Source organism: Nerophis lumbriciformis, linkage group LG16 (genome assembly GCF_033978685.3).
Source record: "Nerophis lumbriciformis linkage group LG16, RoL_Nlum_v2.1, whole genome shotgun sequence".
NCBI lineage: Eukaryota > Metazoa > Chordata > Actinopteri > Syngnathiformes > Syngnathidae > Nerophis > Nerophis lumbriciformis.
Genome location: NC_084563.2, coordinates 20719235 through 20739073, shown reverse-complemented (window position 1 = coordinate 20739073; position 19839 = coordinate 20719235). Strand labels below are relative to the sequence as shown.

General features: G+C 35.2%; 1 protein-coding gene and 1 long non-coding RNA gene across 2 annotated transcripts in view; one reads left to right on the top strand and one right to left on the bottom strand.

Annotated features, from left to right (window-relative positions):
• LOC133617070 (uncharacterized) overlaps nucleotides 1-7449 on the bottom strand; it is a 20469-nt gene extending 13020 nt beyond the window's left edge. The window contains exon 1 of the long non-coding RNA XR_009816939.1: nucleotides 7271-7449. This is a non-coding gene — a long non-coding RNA (uncharacterized lncRNA). The remainder of the gene's footprint in view (nucleotides 1-7270) is intronic.
• On the top strand, nucleotides 999-19839 carry sash3 (SAM and SH3 domain containing 3). Its single transcript, XM_061976774.1, has 8 exons — nucleotides 999-1239; nucleotides 7266-7361; nucleotides 10268-10396; nucleotides 14543-14681; nucleotides 14753-14904; nucleotides 14971-15183; nucleotides 16934-17078; nucleotides 19131-19839. The coding sequence occupies exons 1-8, from the start codon at nucleotides 1183-1185 to the stop codon at nucleotides 19484-19486; spliced, it is 1287 nt and encodes a 428-aa protein (XP_061832758.1). The 5' UTR covers nucleotides 999-1182; the 3' UTR covers nucleotides 19487-19839.

Here is a 19839-nt window from a genome sequence, read left to right as displayed (position 1 = left end):
CTTGCACATACAGATGTAGCGACCAACTGTAGTTACTGACAGTGGGTTTCTGAAGTGTTCCTGAGCCCATGTGGTGATATCCTTTACACACTGATGTCGCTTGTTGATGCAGTACAGCCTGAGTGATAGAAGGTCACGGGCTTAGCTGCTTACGTGCAGTGATTTCTCCAGATTCTCTGAACCCGTTGATGATATTACGGACCGTAGATGGTGAAATCCCTAAATTCCTTGCAATAGCTGGTTGAGAAAGGTTTTTCTTAAACTGTTCAACAATTTGCTCACGCATTTGTTGACAAAGTGGTGACCCTCACCCCATCCTTGTTTGTGAATGACTGAGCATTTCATGGAATCTACTTTTATACCCAATCATGGCACCCACCTGTTCCCGATTTGCCTGTTCACCTGTGGGATGTTCCAAATAAGTGTTTGATGAGCATTCCTCAACTTTATCAGTATTTATTGCCACCTTTCCCAACTTCTTTGTCACGTGTTGCCGGCATCAAATTCTAAAGTTAATGATTATTTGCAACAAAAAAAAATGTTTATCAGTTTGAACATCAAATATGTTGTCTTTGTAGCATATTCAACTGAATATGGGTTGAAAATGATTTGCAAATCATTGTATTTCGTTTATATTTACATCTAACACAATTTCCCAACTCATATGGAAAAGGGGTTTGTAACTTGCTTGCAAAATTTTTACAAATGGCCATTTTTGTTGGCTGTTAGTTAATTAGCGGAGTCGTGTTTTTGTTCACATGCTTGACTTGAGACATGCTGCCAAAGGAAAAAGTCGCTGAAAAAGCAAAATGAGGCCAAGGTGAGCAAGAGCTAAAAAGCGTGAGCGTGATTCACACTCTGTAAAAAAATGCACGCACTCAATAAATCCTCGCTACTAAAAGTTACGTGTTGTTTTTTTTGCCGTTTCTGGATCATAAAGGAGTCGTTACATGTTCACGTTCGCACATGAAGAAAGCCAGAAGTTCACCGGGTTTGCCTCTTCTGCTTGTGCGGTCATGTGACTTCCTTTTGGCTCTTAGTGGAGTGCACCGCCGCATCATCGGTTTATGTCTGACATCAACAAGGACAAAGAAACATTAGCTCTCTGGCATTAGATACTGGTTTTTTGGTTGTTGTTGTTGTTGTTGTTGTGGCGGCGATCTGCGGGGCAGCCAGGAAGACATGCTGAGGCGAAGGCCTTCCAACGCCTCAGAGAAGGACCAGGTGCAAAAGAAGAAGGTGAGCGGCGTATTTTCGTGTTTTTTTTCCTAACTTGACAGTGGCATCTTAAAATATCTACAAATATAAGTGTGCAAAACCAATATATTCTACAAAAAGTATTTTGAAGAATGTTTCTTCACTTCCTTTCAAATCAAAACAGGCGTCCGTTTGAACCTCCGCAAACTTTTTCTTACAACTTTACACATTTCACTTATTTAAATAAAAATGTTGTTTTGACAAAATTACAGATTTTATAGTTGTACCACCTGACATAAAAATGCGTATTTGACTTAAAAGAAGCTCTTTGTTTCAAACATCTTTACAAAAACCCATCAAGGTCAGTCGGGGTCCTCCACACGATGCAACATTTTATTTACAATTGTTTTTCTTCAGTTCACAATAAAAAAGTCAGTTTTGTTTTGCCAGACAAAAAAAGTTTTTCCTTGATGTCAACAGCTTTGAAAGAATTAGTATTTGTACATCTTGGTTTGTCTGATGGCTTTTAAATATAAAAATATACCACAGTATTTTATTTTTAGTTTAGTACAATTCAAGGCACCATTTTTTTAAAGTCATCATAGTGCATTTAATTGTGCACCACTCCAGTCCTATAGGTGGCAGTAATGTGCATTACAAATTGAGTTATTTATTTTGGATTTAATTCTGTAAAGATTTAATCAGCGTCTGCTGTTGTACCGGTTGTTTCGAATAAATTAAATTATCATGTAATACTTATCATTTGTTTTGTTTTTTTAATCGATTCATTTTGCTTTAATCTATTTTCGAAATTTGTATTTTTTATTTGATATATTTAGTTTGAATTTATTTATTTTCAATTAGCTTTTTTTGTAAATAATATTTAAAATGTAATTTATTAGCCAGAGCTGAAACTTGTAAAGGTCCCCATGCTGTTTTGTTTTGAGTAAATTCAATTATTAATTTAATAATGATCTTTATTTTTATACTTTTTTTTTTTTTTTGATGTATTTTGTTTTTATTTATTTGCAAAAGTGAGTTTTTTTGGGGGGGGGGGTTTAAGAATATTTTTTTCTTCCAGCTGCTGTATGGAATTTCTTAGCCAGAGCTTAAACTGTAATATATATATATATATATTATTTTTATTTTTTTTAATTTATTTTTTTTTAATGGTGAGCCTTTATATATATATAAAGGCTATAATATATATATATATATATATAATATAATAATATAAGGCTATAATATATATATATATATTTATATATATATATATTTTTTTTTTTCTTTTTTTTTTCTTTTCTTCCAGGTATAGAATTTATCAGCCAGAGCTTAAACTTCTAAAGGGCCCAATGTTGTTGTTCTTTGATCAAATGTAATTATCAATTTAATAATGATATATATATATATATATATATATATATATATATATATATATATATATATATATATATATATATATATATATCATTATTAAATTGATTTAAAATTGATCAATTTAATAATGATATATATATATATATATATATATATATATATATATTTATATCATTATTAAATTGATAATTACATTTGATCAAAGAACAACAACATTGGGCCCTTTAGAAGTTTAAGCTCTGGCTGATAAATTCTATACCTGGAAGAAAAGAAAAAAAAATATATATATATATATATATATATATATATATATATATATATATATATATATATATATATATATTTATTTTATTTTTTATTTTTTTCTTTTCTTGATAAATTCTATACCTGGAAGAAAAGAAAAAAAAAATATATATATATATATATATATATATATATATATATATTTTTTTTTTTTCTTTTCTTCCAGGTATAGAATTTATCAGCCAGAGCTTAAACTTCTAAAGGGCCCAATGTTGTTGTTCTTTGATCAAATGTAATTATCAATTTAATAATGATATAAATATATATATATATATATATATATATATATATATATATATTTATATCATTATTAAATTGATAATTATATATATATATATATATATATATATATATATATTTATATCATTATTATTAAATTGATAATTACATTTGATCAAAGAACAACAACATTGGGCCCTTTAGAAGTTTAAGCTCTGGCTGATAAATTCTATACCTGGAATATATATATATATGTACATACTGGCCTGGGAACGCCTCGGGATACCCCGGGAGAAGCTGGACGAAGTGGCTGGGGAGAGGGAAGTCTGGGCTTCTCTGCTTAGGCTGCTGCCCCCGCGACCCCACTTTGGATAAGCGGAAGAAAATGGATGGTTGGATGGATACATATATAAATAAATGATTTTAATATATATATATATATATATATATATATATATATATATATATATATATATATATATATATATATATATATATATGTCTTAATAAGGTTATCCAAAAAATAGTGCTCGATACCGTAGTAGAGCGCAATATATTTATGCAATATATTAAAATCTCCTGATGATTTAGGGTACCCCCCTCATGAAACAGGCCTGTAGAGATGAAATAGTCTTGTGATTTTTTTTCCCCACACATAAATATATATATATATATATATATATATATAATTTAAATCCATCCATCCATTTTCGCGGGGGGTGCTGGAGCCTATCTCAGCTGCATTCGGGCGGAAGGCGGGGTACACCCTGGACAAGTCGCCATCTCATCACAGGGCCAACAATTTAAATCATATATTTGAATCTATTTTAAAAGTAGTACTTTTAATGCAAGATATGTGTGTGTGTGTGTGTATATATATATATATTTATTTATTTATATATATTTTTTTTTAATGTGTGAGCCTTTTTAAAATATAAACATATATATGTATTTATTTATTTTTTCTTCGAGCTGTTTTGTTCGAACTTAAACTTCTAAAGGTCCCCACGTTGTTTTGTTTTGATTAAATTCAATTATTAATTCAATCATTGATTTATTTTGTTTTTATCTATTTTCTTAATTTAATTGTTTTTAATTTGATGTATTCAGTTTGTGTTTATTTGTGACAGTGAGCTTTTTTTTTTTTTTTTAAAAAGGCACCGTTTTTCTTCTATAGCTGCTGTGGGGCTCTTACGAGCCACAGCTTCAACTGGAAGGGGCCCATGTTGTTTTGAAGTGCATTTTGACACAGGAAGTCTGCTTATGTTTGAGCAAACCTTTGTGGTTGAGCTGAACTAACCAATGCATACACACTAACACGCACACACAAACATAACCACACAACAGCCACACAAAGTTAAGTTCCTCTATTCTGCCGGGGTGACTCATGGCTGCAGAAGGTAGTTTGAGTTAAAATAAAGAAGTATTTACACCTTTAACAACATGACACCACTTGAGCTGTAATAATATTCAGAAGAGAACAAAGACCTCCGCCAAGCCCCAAAACTGCTTGACCTATCATCATGCAATACTGTTCCACTCCAGTCATGTAGGTGGCAGCAATGTGCGTTACAAAGGGGTGCAACACCTAGAAAGCCCCCATGGAAATGGACTGTAAAGTTAGTTATACGATTTGTGGCGCAATCCCTGCTAGTCATCAAACTAACTAAATAACTAACTTATTAGCTTACTCAACCAACCAATCAAAACATAACATCTCGCCCTCACAAGATTTGAGAAAAAAAAGATAACATTCTCAGTCATGCTATCAAGCTAGCAAGCTAACTTACCGGCGGTTTAAGTGATAACGATGTTGTCTAGCTAATTAACTAAAATAACTGATTAAAATTTTGTGAACGGTGTTTATATGGTTTTTGTTTATTCCTGTTAGCTAACTTACTGACTAATAACAAATGTAAATCAACCTCTCACTCTGTTATATTTGTAAAAGCAAATTAAGTCAATGACTATTGGTAACTAACTTATGTAACTAACTAACCAACTTTTGTTCACACAAAATTTGTACAAAAAAATGAACAAAATTTTGAAGGTAATTTTGCTAGCTTTGTTAGCAGGCCAATTGACAGTCGGGAATGACTAAGTAGCTATAGTAGCTAACTAACTAATTAACTCACTAACAATCATCCGAACCTAACCTTTCATCTTTCGCAGTTTGCTCAAATATATATATATATATATATCTTCCACCCGAATGCAGCTGAGATAGGCTCCAGCATCCCCCGCGACCCCAAAAGGGACAAGTGGTAAAAAATGGATGGAAGATAGAGATATATATATATATATATATATATATATATATATGCAAACCACGTTTCCATATGAGTTGGGAAATTGTGTTAGATGTAAATATAAACGGAATACAATGATTTGCAAATCCTTTTCAACCCATATTCAGTTGAATATGCTACAAAGACAACATATTTGATGTTCAAATTGATAAACTTTTTTTGTTGTTGCAAATAATCATTAACTGTAGAATTTGATGCCAGCAACACATGACAAAGAAGTTGGGAAAGGTGGCAATAAATACTGATAAAGTTGAGGAATGCTCATCAAACACTTATTTGGAACATCCCACAGGTGAACAGGCAAATTGGGAACAGGTGGGTGCCATGATTGGGTATAAAAGTAGATTCCATGAAATGCTCAGTCATTCACAAACAAGGATGGGGCGAGGGTCACCTCTTTGTCAACAAATGCGTGAGCAAATTGTTGAACAGTTTAAGAAAAACCTTTCTCAACCAGCTATTGCAAGGAATTTAGGGATTTCACCATCTACGGTCCGTAATATCATCAAAGGGTTCAGAGAATCTGGAGAAATCACTGCACGTAAGCAGCTAAGCCCGTGACCTTCGATCCCTCAGGCTGTACTGCATCAACAAGCGACATCAGTGTGTAAAGGATATCACCACATGGGCTCAGGAACACTTCAGAAACCCACTGTCAGTAACTACAGTTGGTCGCTACATCTGTAAGTGCAAGTTAAAACTCTCCTACGCAAGGCGAAAACTGTTTATCAACAACACCCAGAAACGCCGTCGGCTTAGCTGGGCCTGAGCTCATCTAAGATGGACTGATACAAAGTGGAAAAGTATTCTGTGGTCTGACGAGTCCACATTTCAAATTGTTTTTGGAAACTGTGGACGTCGTGTCCTCCGGACCAAAGAGGAAAACAACCATCCGGATTGTTATAGGCGCAAAGTTGAAAAGCCAGCATCTGTGATTGTATGGGGGTGTATTAGTGCCCAAGACATGGGTAACTTACACATCTGTGAAGGCGCCATTAATGCTGAAGGGTACATACAAGTTTTGGAGCAACATATGTTGCCATCCAAGCAATGTTACCATGGACGCCCCTGCTTATTTCAGCAAGACAATGCCAAGCCACGTGTTACATCAACGTGGCTTCATAGTAAAAGAGTGCAGGTACTAGACTGGCCTGCCTGTAGTCCAGTCCTGTCTCCCATTGAAAATGTGTGGCGCATTATGAAGCCTAAAATACCACAACAGACTGTTGAACAACTTAAGCTGTACATCAAGCAAGAATGGGAAAGAATTCCTCCTGAAAAGTTTCAAAAATTGGTCTCCTCAGTTCCCAAACGTTTACTGAGTGTTGTTAAAAGGAAAGGCCATGTAACACAGTGGTGAACATGCCCTTTCCCAACTACTTTGGCACGTGTTGCAGCCATGAAATTCTAAGTTAATTATTAGTTGCAAAAAAAAAAAAAAAAAATTATAAGTTTGAACATCAAATATGTTGTCTTTGTAGTGCATTCAACTGAATATGGGTTGAAAAGGATTTGCAAATCATTGTATTCCGTTTATATTTACATCCAACACAATTTCCCAACTCATATGGAAACGGGGTTTGTATTAATTATATTAAATATGTTAAAAGTCTTCTTTTACAGTCGTTTTCATTTTTAAAAAAAAAGGTTGTGTGAGTGTGAACAAGAAGACTGAGCAGTGCTGTTTAACAGAAAGCAGTAAACCAAACCGAAATCCGCAGGTTGTGTTTCTGAGAAGACCTCCCACACTTTGTTCACACGTTTGGAGAGATGAGAAGATGTGTGCGCTCGCCTTATCTAACGTGCGTGCAGGATGATGACGTCAGTAAAAAAAAAAAGTGGATGGTGTGTGTTTTTCAGCTCACCCTGCAGAGGTCCAGCAGCTTCAAGGACTTCATGAAGCCCAAAGTGGTTTCCCCGGTCACCTCTGAGAAAGAATTTACCATCGACGAGACCGTGAGTTGACCTGTCAACCAAAAGTACAAGTTTTGTGTGAAGAAAAAAAAAACACTCACCTTATTAGGTGCACCTGCAAAGATAATGAACACAAGAGCTTCATGTTTGAGTTAATTAGGGCCCTCGTTGAAATTGCTCCCTGCGTTATTTTTGGAAGTTGCTGACAATCTTCAAAGTACCCCAAAGCTGCCACAAATGATTGGAGGTTGCGGAAAGAACTGTGGACACTTTTGTGATTTGGATAACATCGGACTGTCTGCCCCGCAGGATGAATTTGAGGACCAGTCATCGACAATTTAGAGTGAAAAGTAGAGATGTCCGATAATATCGGACTGCCGATATTATCGGCCGATAAATGCTTTAAAATGTAATATCGGAAATTATTGGTATCGGTTTCAAAATTATCGGTATCGGTTTCTAAAAGTAAAATTTATGACTTTATAAAACGCCGCTGTGTACACGGACGTAGAGAGAAGTACAGAGCGCTAATATACCTTAAAGGCACTGACTTTGCGTGCCGGCCCAGTGACTAAATATTTGCGGCTTTTCACACACACAAGTGAATGCAAGGCATTGTTGGTCAACAGCCATACAGGTTACACTGAGGGTGGCCGTATAAACAACTTTAACACTGTTACAAACATGCGCCACACTGTGAACCCACACCAAAAAAGAATGACAAACTCATTTCTGGAGAACATCCGCACCGTAACACAACATAAACACAACAGAACAAATACCCAGAATCCCTTGTAGCCCAAACTTTTCCGGGCTACAATCCCCTCGTCATTTGGGTCCAAAATACCCCTGCGTTAGTGGAAAAGCGGCAAATGAGTGAAAGCGACTGAAACGTTGCTATAGAGACGAGGGTTTTCTTACGTGCCTGGCTGCAGTCACACCGCGACACCTGTCCGTCAGTGATAAAGTCCCTGATAACCGGGACCAATTCAAACCGTTATTTGTTTTTTTTATTGTTTAATTTGCATTGCCTCACACGATGAACACTACATATATTTCTATATGACGCCGGATAACACTCCGGGAGCCGTCACTTTTTTTGCGCTCGCTATCCCGGTACTTTCCGCCGACCGCCGTGTTGCTGTAGGGAGGAAAAGTGGAACGACAGACATTGCGGAAATAACATTATTCTGCGTGCGTCGGCTAAATACAAATATATTCCACAACCCCAAACATGTCTTTTTCAAAGCCTGCAGTGAAGAGAAAGGTTAGTGATAAGCAAAGATAATTCCAGGAAAAGTGGGAGATGCAATATTTCTTTGTTGAGCACAGTGGCACCCCGACGTGTCTTATTTGCACAGAGAAAGTTGCGGTGCACAAGGAATACAATTTGAAACGTCATTATACAACTCGACATACTGAGGAGTATGCAAAACACCAGGGAGATGATAGAGTGAACCAGGTTGCAAATTTTAAAATCAGTCTACTGAGGCAACAAGATTTCTTTAAGAAAGCAAGCGAAAAGAGCGATGCAGCAGTCAAAGCTAGCTACATGGTGAGTGAGATGGTTGCTAGGGCGGGAAAGTCATTCAAAGAAGGTGAATTCATTAAAAAGTGCATGTTAGATTTTTTTTAAGAAATCTTTTCTTGCGGCCCAGCTTCACCCAGTTTCTGCATCCAGTGGCCCCCAAGTAAATTGAGTTTGAAACCCCTGCTGTACACTGTTTGTTTGTCTAATCTTGAACGGGTTTGTGCTGAAAATGTAATTAATAAAGTACTATCTAATCTAATATATCTAATCAGACAGGAAGTCGGCCAATTTGGGCCAAAAATGGGGGTCGTACTCTAACGGACTCCTCCGAGGGACTTGGACCGAACGAGTTGTTGTTAGAATGGCAGATACCAGGCAGACGGGTGTCGATAAATTGAGAATGAATTATGCCGACACCATAGGATGTGGGCGTGGCATGGCGTCGAACTTTGCTCTGATGGCTCGTGTTGCGTCGAACCAGTTCTTCCTTCCTGAGAATCTAAGTTACTGGTCAATCTCAAGTTCTTTAGATGACATATATGCTGAGTAAGAAGGACCGTCAAGACAGTTTTGGGATATTGTAGTTTTATTCCAAAGCTTTGGGAGGTCAACTCAATCAATACATTCATATCGACTGCTCGAGTTGATCTGGCATTCCAAAGGAAAAAGCAACTCATTTCACACAAAGAAAGCCCCCATCCCCTCTTTCTCAACACTGATAAGAGAGACGTGGGGGTTTTCTTCACATCCCGTTGGTTTACGACCCTTAACCAGGCATCTGAAATGTCTAAAGAAACTGGTAGAATACACATAAGTAAAATACTAGGCGCTACTCTAACATGGCTATCTAAAAAGAAAGAATTCTTTATCATATCTGCCTCCTTTCCACACTCGCCACAAAACCTTCAAACATTCATAAATCGACTCCACAAACTCCGATCTGGATCAGAATTGGTACAAATGACGACGAAGACACCCTGAAGTGCTGGATCGGTCAGTACTCAGCATCAAGGGTTGGAATTGGGGGTTAAATCACCAAAATGACTCCCGAGCGCGGCCACCGCTGCTGCTCACTGCTCCCCTCACCTCCCAGGGGGTGGAACAAGGGGATGGGTCAAATGCAGAGGGTAATTTCACCACACCTAGTGTGTGTGTGACTATCAGTGGTACTTTAACTTTAACTTTAACTTTAACGCTGCCCACAACTTTAATTTGTATTTAAAACTGAGCATTATTACTTTTTTTAAAGGCAACATTTTTATTACAGCTCTACTGTGTTGTTAATAGCTTCCTGCAATCTTCCTGCTAACACTGTTGTTTGTTGTTGTGTCTGGGGGTCCGCAAATGTCAAGAAGTACAAAACGTGTCGGCCCCGAAAATCACTCGCCCGGACTAATTTTTGCAATGTTTTTTCCAGGTGGAAGACGGCGTAGCAGATGGAGGCAAGAGCGGCAGCAGGCTGGGCAAGACGTGGCGCAATGTCATCTCCCGTACGATGACGCGCAAAACCTCCAAGATGGTGCAGAAGGTTCTGTCAGAGGAGGGGGTGATTATCATTGCACACATTCTCGTTCGGGCAAGAACATCAAAACACGGGTTAGAACAGGGGTGTCCAAAATTGACTGAGGGCCACATGCAGGGGCCAGTCTTCATTTTCAAAACCAATACATATATACAGGGGTATATATATACATATATATATATACACATACATATATATATATATACATATACATATACATATATACATATATATACATACATATATAAATACATACATATATACATATATATACATATATACATACATATATACATATATATATACATATAAACATACATACATATATATATATACATATATATACATATATACATACATATATACATATATATACATACATATATATACATACATATATATATACATACATATATACATATACATATATACATATACATATATACACTCATATATACATACATTCATATATACATACATACATACATACATATATATATATATATATATATATATATATATATATATATATATATATATATATATATATATATATATACATATATATATATTTATATATAAAACACTTAAATCTCTCGATCAAGTTTTTGTGTGTTTGTTTCATTCCAAAAACACAGAATATGCAAACGATTTTCAAAGTGGAATATTTGATGTGAAGTAATTGGAAAATTAAATAGGTCACCAATTCATAACAACATTGATTTTAAATGTTGTTGTTTTGTAGTGACAGTTAAAACAAATAAATCTTACAAAAAATATATCTATAGGGGCCCCACTTATAAAAGTGTCAAATAAGTTTTTTCTTTGTTCTTTTTATTTTATTTTGTTTTATTCTTCTTTTTTTTTTGTCAAAGAATACTTTGGAATATTTGATGTGAAGTAAGCTGAAGTAATATGAATTCATATCAACATTGATTTTGATTTATTATTATTTTTTGAGCAATGACCGTTATAAAGAAAATAGCTTGGCAGCTTTGTGTTATTAGAGTCAACATTGCAACTTTTTACATTTTACCTGTTTACTCTTTTATTCCCCTGTTTCTTTTAAACAGTATTTTTAGAATGTGCCGCGGGCCATGAAAAACATTCGGTGCCGGCACACTTTGGACAGAATGTTCTGGCTTTTGATGGTGCTAGATGTCATCATTTGGTTCTTTACGCCATGTACTGCATACAACAAATACTCTTGTAGTCCTTTTGTGACAAGAACAATTGCTGCTTAAAATTACATAATTTAACATTTCCTTAATCAAAATGTTTTGAAGTGTAATTATTCAGATAAAGTCCAGTGATATTAAATTAAATACAACTGGAACTGAAATTGCGTGTGAACGCCGAAAAGCCAGATAGCGTCAGCTAACAAAAAATACGATTCGTAGGTGTGTACCTGCAAAAGCTAGCATGAAACTAATAAGCTTCAAGTACCAAAATATATGACTCTAAAAGGTGCATACCTGCAAAAATGTATTTAAAAAAAGCTAACATGCTCACAGGAAACACGCGTAAAGTACCAAAATAAAGTATTCTGGATCTTCCCTCGTATCATCGTTCTTCAAATATTACATATACATATATATTTTACAGTCTTCTAAATATTTTTGTCAACACTATTGCAGCTTTCTGCAGTAGGCATGAAACCACCCTTTAGTCACGTTTACCCTCTTTTCATCTGATTAGTCATGCTGAGCTGAACATATTGGTTTGGTCTCCTCTCTAGTGGGCAATACTACTGTAATATTAATATTTATAGTTGATTTAGTAATCTTTATGCCTGAAAACTCTTCTTTCAGGACAAAATTGTAAAAAGTGCTTGAAAAAAATAAAAACATTTTAATGTAATATATATATATATATATATATATATATGTATATATATGTATATATATGTATATATATATATATATATATATATGTATGTATATATATATATATATATATATATATATATATATATATATATATATATATATATATATATATATATACTTATTTTTACAAAAGGTATATATAAAATGTATTTTACTTTTTATTTTATACAATAAAAACTAAATATATACATATATACACATATATAAATGTATTATATATGTATCTATGTATACGTTAGGTCAGGAAAAAACACAGAGGCTATTTCATCCCTACAAGCCTGTTTTGTAGGTTAACTTGCTCTTCGGGGGATTTTATCCTGAAGAGGATTTTATCCTGAAGAGTATGAAATCCCCTGAGCAGGGAAGCCTGCTCTTTTAAGGATGAAATAGCCTCTGGGTTTTTTCCTGACCTAACGTATACATATATAAATATATTATATATGTATCTATGTGTATATATATATATATATATATATATATATATATATATTTAGTTTTTATTGTATAAAATAAAAAGTAAAATACATTTTATATATACCTTTTGCAAAAATAAAAAAATAAGTATATATATATATATATATATATATATATATATATATATATATATATATATATATATATATATATATATTTACAATAAAATGTATTTATTTTTTTAAGCACTTTTTACAATTTTGTCCTAAAAGTAGAGTTTTCAGGCATACAAATTACTAAATCAACTATAAATATTATTATTACAGTGTGTATATATATATATATATATATATATATATATATATATATATATATATATATATATATATATATATATATATATATATATATATATATAATATAATATGTGGTTTATCCGTTATACAGTGCTCAATTCAGGGATAGAGCAGAATATACATTAGGTCAGGAAAAAACACAGAGGCTATTTCCTCCCTACAAGCCTGTTTCGCAGGTTTGCCTGCTCTTCAGGGGATTTTATTTTTTTCAGGATAAAATCCTCTTTAGGATAAATATATATGTATGGAAAACAGTCTTGTAGGGATGATATAGCCTCTTGTGTTTTTTCCTGACCTAAAATATATTCCGCTCTACCTCGGTATTGAGCACTGTACGGATAAACCACAGTAACCTTGACTATATATATATATATATATATATATATATATATATATATATATATATATATATATATATATATACTCACTTTTCAGTATGGGGCCCTTGGTTAGACACCCCTGATCTAAAATAATAGAAGCTCTCAAAATAAAAATTAAATAGACTTAAAACATAAATATGTCATGACTAGGACCATGGCTTGGTTTGTTCTCCCGAGGTGCAAGTGAATTGGACCAGATGTGGCGTGAAGGTGAATACATGATTTATTTAAACACTATAACTACAAAAAAAAGTACAAACGAAAAGCGCGCACAGTGGCGGAGAAACGACTTGGCTAAGAAAACAAATACTTGCACAAAGGCAGAAACTATGAACAACAAAAAACACTAACTGTGGCTTAATAAACAAAAACTTACTTGGCATGAAAAAAGAGCAGCAAGGGTCATAAGGGTGTGTGGAGAGTGTGCAGAAGCATAAATGCGGGATTTCGCCAGAACGACGAACTGAAAACAATGAACTTAAATACTACCGACATGATTAACGAAAACAGGTGCGTGACTCAAAACGTGAAACAGGTGCGTGACGTGACAGGTCAAAACTAATGGGTTGCTATGGTGACAAAACAAAACAAACGTGCACAAAAAGTCCAAAAACAAAACTGAACATGACTAAAACAAAACATGATCACACAGACATGACAAAATAGATATAAAAGGTATATAAACAATTTAGTTAGTTAGTTTTTTTAAATAACACTAACTTCTGAATTCATTTAAAAAATTACAACAGCTATAATGAACATGAACTTAAAATTTATTATGTAGAAATTGTATGCAGTGAAACACTCGTATCATTATTATTATAATGGGGGAAAAAAAGAGTAAAAATGTAAGAAAAGGAGCAAAAAAATGGTATATAATGAGAAAAAGATTAAATGTTTTCATTAATAATAATATATACTTAGTCAACTATAATACATAGCTGACATAATGTCTCTTTTTTAGATTTGTTTTAAATAAAATAAAAATCAATATGGCCCCTGCATACTGGTGGAAAAAGTTTCAAGTATCAAAAGTATCCATGTATTGATTTGAGGATCAATATTAGAGCATAACGATCTGGTATTAATATTCCCACAAGGATCCGCACATGACTATGTGATTGTCCCCAGGGGGGGAGCAGTGAGGAGGTGTCCCCCTTCCAGCCCGGCTGGCTCCCATCAGCCACGAGTCCAGGCCAGAGGACGTCCCTGTGCTCCACAGGCTCCGAGGACACCGTGTCCAGTCCGCTCATCTGCACTTTTTCCGGCAGTAAGTCACTCCTCACGCCGTTGTCCTCGGTCAGAAAAAAACTGAGCGTGCTCTCCCGGGTCCGTGTTCAGACAGTGACCGACAGAGCCTGGACAGCGGCTACTGCCAGAGGGACAGCCTGCGACTGGAGGACAGCGCCTACAACGGACCCTTCTGCGGACGAGCCCTGGTGCACACCGACTTCATGCCGAGTCCTTACGACGTGGAGTCGCTGAAACTCCAAGTACGTCGTCCGACGGCGGGCCGAGTTGTCCGAGAACCACGCTCACGCCGTCTTGTCCTCCCGCAGAAAGGGGACATCATCCACATCATCGACAAACCACCTGCCGGCACCTGGACGGGGAAGCTCAACAACAAGGTGGGCTCCTTCAAGTTCATCTACGTCAACCTCCTGCCCGACGACAGCCCCCCAGCCAGGGGGAGGCCTTGCGGCAGAAAAATCAGCAGGACCAAATCCAGACCGTCGACCCTGGAGGAAGTTCTGGACAGCATCGGTCTGTTGGTAAGACGCACTCTAGTTGTGTGGATGCGCCAAACATTCACACTTACACTTTTCTATTCATCTACGGCATTTTACAAACCCCGTTTCCATATGAGTTGGGAAATTGTGTTAGATGTAAATATAAACGGAATACAATGATTTGCAAATTCTTTTCAACTCATATTCAATTGAATGCACTACAACGACAAGATATTTGATGTTCAAACTCATAAACTTTTTTTTTTTTTGCAAATAATAATTAACTTAGAATTTCATGGCTGCAACACCTGCCAAAGCAGTTGGGAAAGGGCATGTTCACCACTGTGTTACATGGCCTTTCCTTTTAACAACACTCAGTAAACGTTTGGGAACTGAGGAGACACATTTTTTAAGCTTCTCAGGTGGAATTCTTTCCCATTCTTGCTTGATGTACAGCTTAAGTTGTTCAACAGTCCGGGGGTCTCCGTTGTGGTATTTTAGGCTTCATAATGCGCCACACATTTTCAATGGGAGACAGGTCTGGACTACAGGCAGGCCAGTCTAGTACCCGCACTCTTTTACTATGAAGCCACGTTGATGTAACACGTGGCTTGGCATTGTCTTGCTGAAATAAGCAGGGGCGTCCATGGTAACGTTGCTTGGATGGCAACATATGTTGCTGCAAAACCTGTATGTACCTTTCAGCATTAATGGCGCCTTCACAGATGTGTAAGTTACCCATGTCTTGGGCACTAATACACCCCCATACCATCACAGATGCTGGCTTTTCAACTTTGCACCTATAGCAATCCGTATGCTTCTTTTCCTCTTTGGTCCGGAGGACACAACGTCCACAGTTTCCAAGAACAATTCGAAATGTGGACTCGTCAGACCACAGAACACTTTTCCACTTTGTATCAGTCCATCTTAGATGAGCTCAGGACCAGCGAAGCCGACGGCGTTTCTGGGTGTTGTTGATAAACGGTTTTCGCCTTGCATAGGAGAGTTTTAACTTGCACTTACAGATGTAGCAACCAACTGTAGTTACTAACAGTGGGTTTCTGAAGGGTTCCTGAGCCCATGTGGTGGTATCCCTTACACACTGATGTCGCTTGTTGATGCAATACAGCCTGAGGGATCGAAGGTCACGGGCTTAGCTGCTTACGTGCAGTGATTTCTCCAGATTCTCTGAACCCTTTGATGATATTACGGACCGTGGATGTTGAAATCCCTAAATTCCTTGCAATAGCTGGTTGAGAAAGGTTTTTCTTAAACTGTTCAACAATTTGCTCACGCATTTGTTGACAAAGTGGTGACCCTCGCCCCATCCTTGTTTGTGAATGACTGAGCATTTCATGGAATCCACTTTTATACCCAATCATGGCACCCACCTGTTCCCAATTTGCCTGTTCACCTGTGGGATGTTCCAAATAAGTGTTTGATGAGCATTCCTCAACTTTATCAGTATTTATTGCCACCTTTCCCAACTTCTTTGTCACGTGTTGCTGGCATCAAATTTTAAAGTTAATGATTATTTACACAAAAACATTTTTTTTATCAGTTTGAACATCAAATATGTTGTCTTTGTAGCATATTCAATTGAATATGGGTTGAAAATGATTTGCAAATCATTGCATTCCGTTTATATTGACATCTAACACAATTTCCCAACTCATATGGAAACGGGGTTTGTACTTCAACTTCAGCATTGAAGCATTCCCGCGCAATTCCTTCAGGAATTGCCTCATCTAGTTGGTATTAATATTTGGAATGACACTTTGTCCTCCTCCAGGAACTCACTTCATTGCTGTCCATGCACGGCTTCCAGAACCTGGAGGACTTCAGTGGCCTAAGAGAATCTCACCTCAATGAGCTGAACATCACGGACCCAGACCAGCGCTCCAAGATCTTGAGCGCCATTGACCTGCTCAGAGAATGTAGGTTGACTATGTATAATATATGCACAAGATATTGTGCAAATAAGTCCAAAGAATCATCGTTATACATTACATTACAGACATTAACTCTAAAAGGACATGAAGAAAAAAATAATACTATGCTATTCATTATTACTAACGAGTACTTTTGATTATATAATTAAGACAAAAAGTCACAATATTAAAGAAATGTATTTAAACATATTAAAAATGCAAGTTTACATGAAAAACATGTACTATTACAAAAAAATATTTTTTTTATAATATGACAATAAAGTCACAATATAACTAGAAAAATATATTTTGTATTGTGATTTTAAGTGCAAAACATTGTTTTAGCCCTGGAATAAAGTCACAAATATAACAGAAACAAAACAAATCTAAGAAAAGGGTTTTTAATACCACAAAAAAAGCCATAAATGTTTCAAGAAAAAATGGTAGTAATAATAAAATAAAATCAAAATACAAAAAGCAAAAAATATATATATATTTTTTTTTTTAAAAAGCTTGAAAATTTTAAAAAACTTAAATAAAAATATTAAAAAGTTTTAATATTGCCATAAAGAATGCTGCAATGCTTTGGGTACAAGTCCTTATATATAAAAAAGGCTTGATTTTCGAGACAAAAATAAATAAATTATACAATAATAAAATCATAATATAACAAACCTTTTTTAAATGTACACTAATAAAAAAGAAATAATGAATACATAAAAAAGACAAAAGCTGTGATGATACAAAATAAAATGCCTAAGTATCAAAAATATTTACTGTAATTGCTTTGGCAGCCATAATAAAAATAAAATAAAAAGTTGTTAATGTTATAAAATAAAATTAGAATACAGCAAACATAAACATGTAGTTGTTTTTGGAGGGCGCAAGGGAGTTAGAAAATTACAAAAAAAAGTTGTTATATTGTGAAAAAAAAGTACAAGTCCTGATTCTACAAGAAAAAAAAAAGTCTTCATTTCCTAGAAAAATACAATTATATAATATATATAATAATAAAATCGTAATACAAAAAACTTTTTTTTTAAATGTAGAATAATAAAAGGAGTAATAGTATGGAAAAAAAAACATCGGAATTTTACACAAATAAAATCTGAATATTATTAGAAGGATCTATTTTTTCAATAACGATAGTCACATTAAAGTAAGACTTAAAATCTGTTACTGTAAAAAAGAAAAAAAAACTGTGATATTCCAAAAAAAAAATCATCATGTATTGTTGTGTATAGATGTTCTCCTTCATCTAGGTCATTATATTCCCATGGCATTCAACCGCTCGTAACCAAACAGTCATCGATTGAATGCCCGGAGAAATCATATATTATTGAAATAAAATCAGAATATAACAACTATATAACATGTTGCTGTTTTTTTGTTAGAAAATTACAAAATTTGTAGAGTTAAAAAAAATAAAACAAAATATTGCCATTAAGCATGTTGCAAGTTTTGTGGATTCTGTGTAACATAACATGTTTATGTGCGCTTATGGCTAGAGTTTTGTTTTTTTCTTGGCCTCAGTCTGGGTCCCCCCTACCCAGGAGCCCAGTCTGAGATCGACTTTTATTTTACTTACCGTATTTTTCGGACTATAAGTCGCTGTTTTTTTCATAGTGTGGCCGGGCTCCAGTGCGACTTATGTTTTTTTCCTTCTTTATTATGCATTTTCGGCAGGTGCGACTTATACTCCGGTGCGACTTACACTCCGAAAAATACGGTACCTGCCTTTTGTACAATGTTTGTCTAATCCTGAACAGAATTGTGCTGAAAACCTGAATTTCCTCCATTTTCGAGAAAAACTAAAATCATAATATAAACTTTTTTTTAATGTCGAAGAATAAAATTGTGAAATTATCAGGAAAAATATTGGATTGTTACAAGAATAAAGTCTGGATATTGTTTAAAAATATGTGTTTTTTCAATTAAAACGATGTTTACATAAAATTGGGAATAAACATGTGTTTTTGCAAAACGAAAAAAAAAAAGTTAGTGATGTTTTAAAAAATACATTATATATTTTAAGAAATGTACTAATTGCTTTGGCAGCTGAGGATGAATGCAGCCCAGAGGAACAAGAAGATGATGAGGAAGAGGTGGAGGAGGAGGAGGACAGATCCATGGGGGATGCCAAGGATACCAGGGACTCGGGATGCTTTGAGAGTTCTGAGCATCTGGAAGTTGGAGACGAGGAGACAAAACCCGAGGATGAAGATGAGACAAAAGCAGAGGATGAGGAGACAGACAAGGAGACACATCTAGAGGATGAGGAGACAGACAAGGAGACAGAAGAGGAGTTCCAAGGTGAGGAAGCAGAAGCCAAGAAGGAGGAGACACCATCAGAAGCACTGGATGATGTTCAGCAACACCTGCAAGAACTAAGTGTGCAAGAGGGTGGTTCTTAAAAGACTCCGAAGAAATGGTTAAAAAGTTTTGGTGGACAGAAGCTTTAAGAGCTGAAGAAGCTCGTATACTGTAACGTGTGTCATATTGCAAAGTCTTAAATGCCGTTTGCTGTACAACATTCGCACTTCACATGGAAATGTCCCCACTGTGACCTTCTCCATTGGTCAAAGGTCTTCTTGCAGCAGGGGAAAATTATTTTTTCCGAACGTTTTTTGAAGGTAGTTTGTCTTTACTTGTAATGTGAGATGTTCTGTAAATAGTAACCTGAGACTTGTACGCCATTGCTGTCACATTTTATAGACAGTCAAAACGCATCAACTAAAATTCCTAATAAAACAAATATTTTTTGTCA

Bases quoted from the DNA above. Each gene is read 5' to 3' on its own strand.
- sash3 (XM_061976774.1), top strand. From the start codon at position 1,183: ATGCTGAGGCGAAGGCCTTCCAACGCCTCAGAGAAGGACCAGGTGCAA. The intron at 10,397-14,542 runs GTGATTATCATT...GATTGTCCCCAG, and splicing joins AGGTTCTGTCAGAGGAGGGG to GGGGGGAGCAGTGAGGAGGT. The intron at 17,079-19,130 runs GTAGGTTGACTA...TTGCTTTGGCAG, and splicing joins CATTGACCTGCTCAGAGAAT to CTGAGGATGAATGCAGCCCA.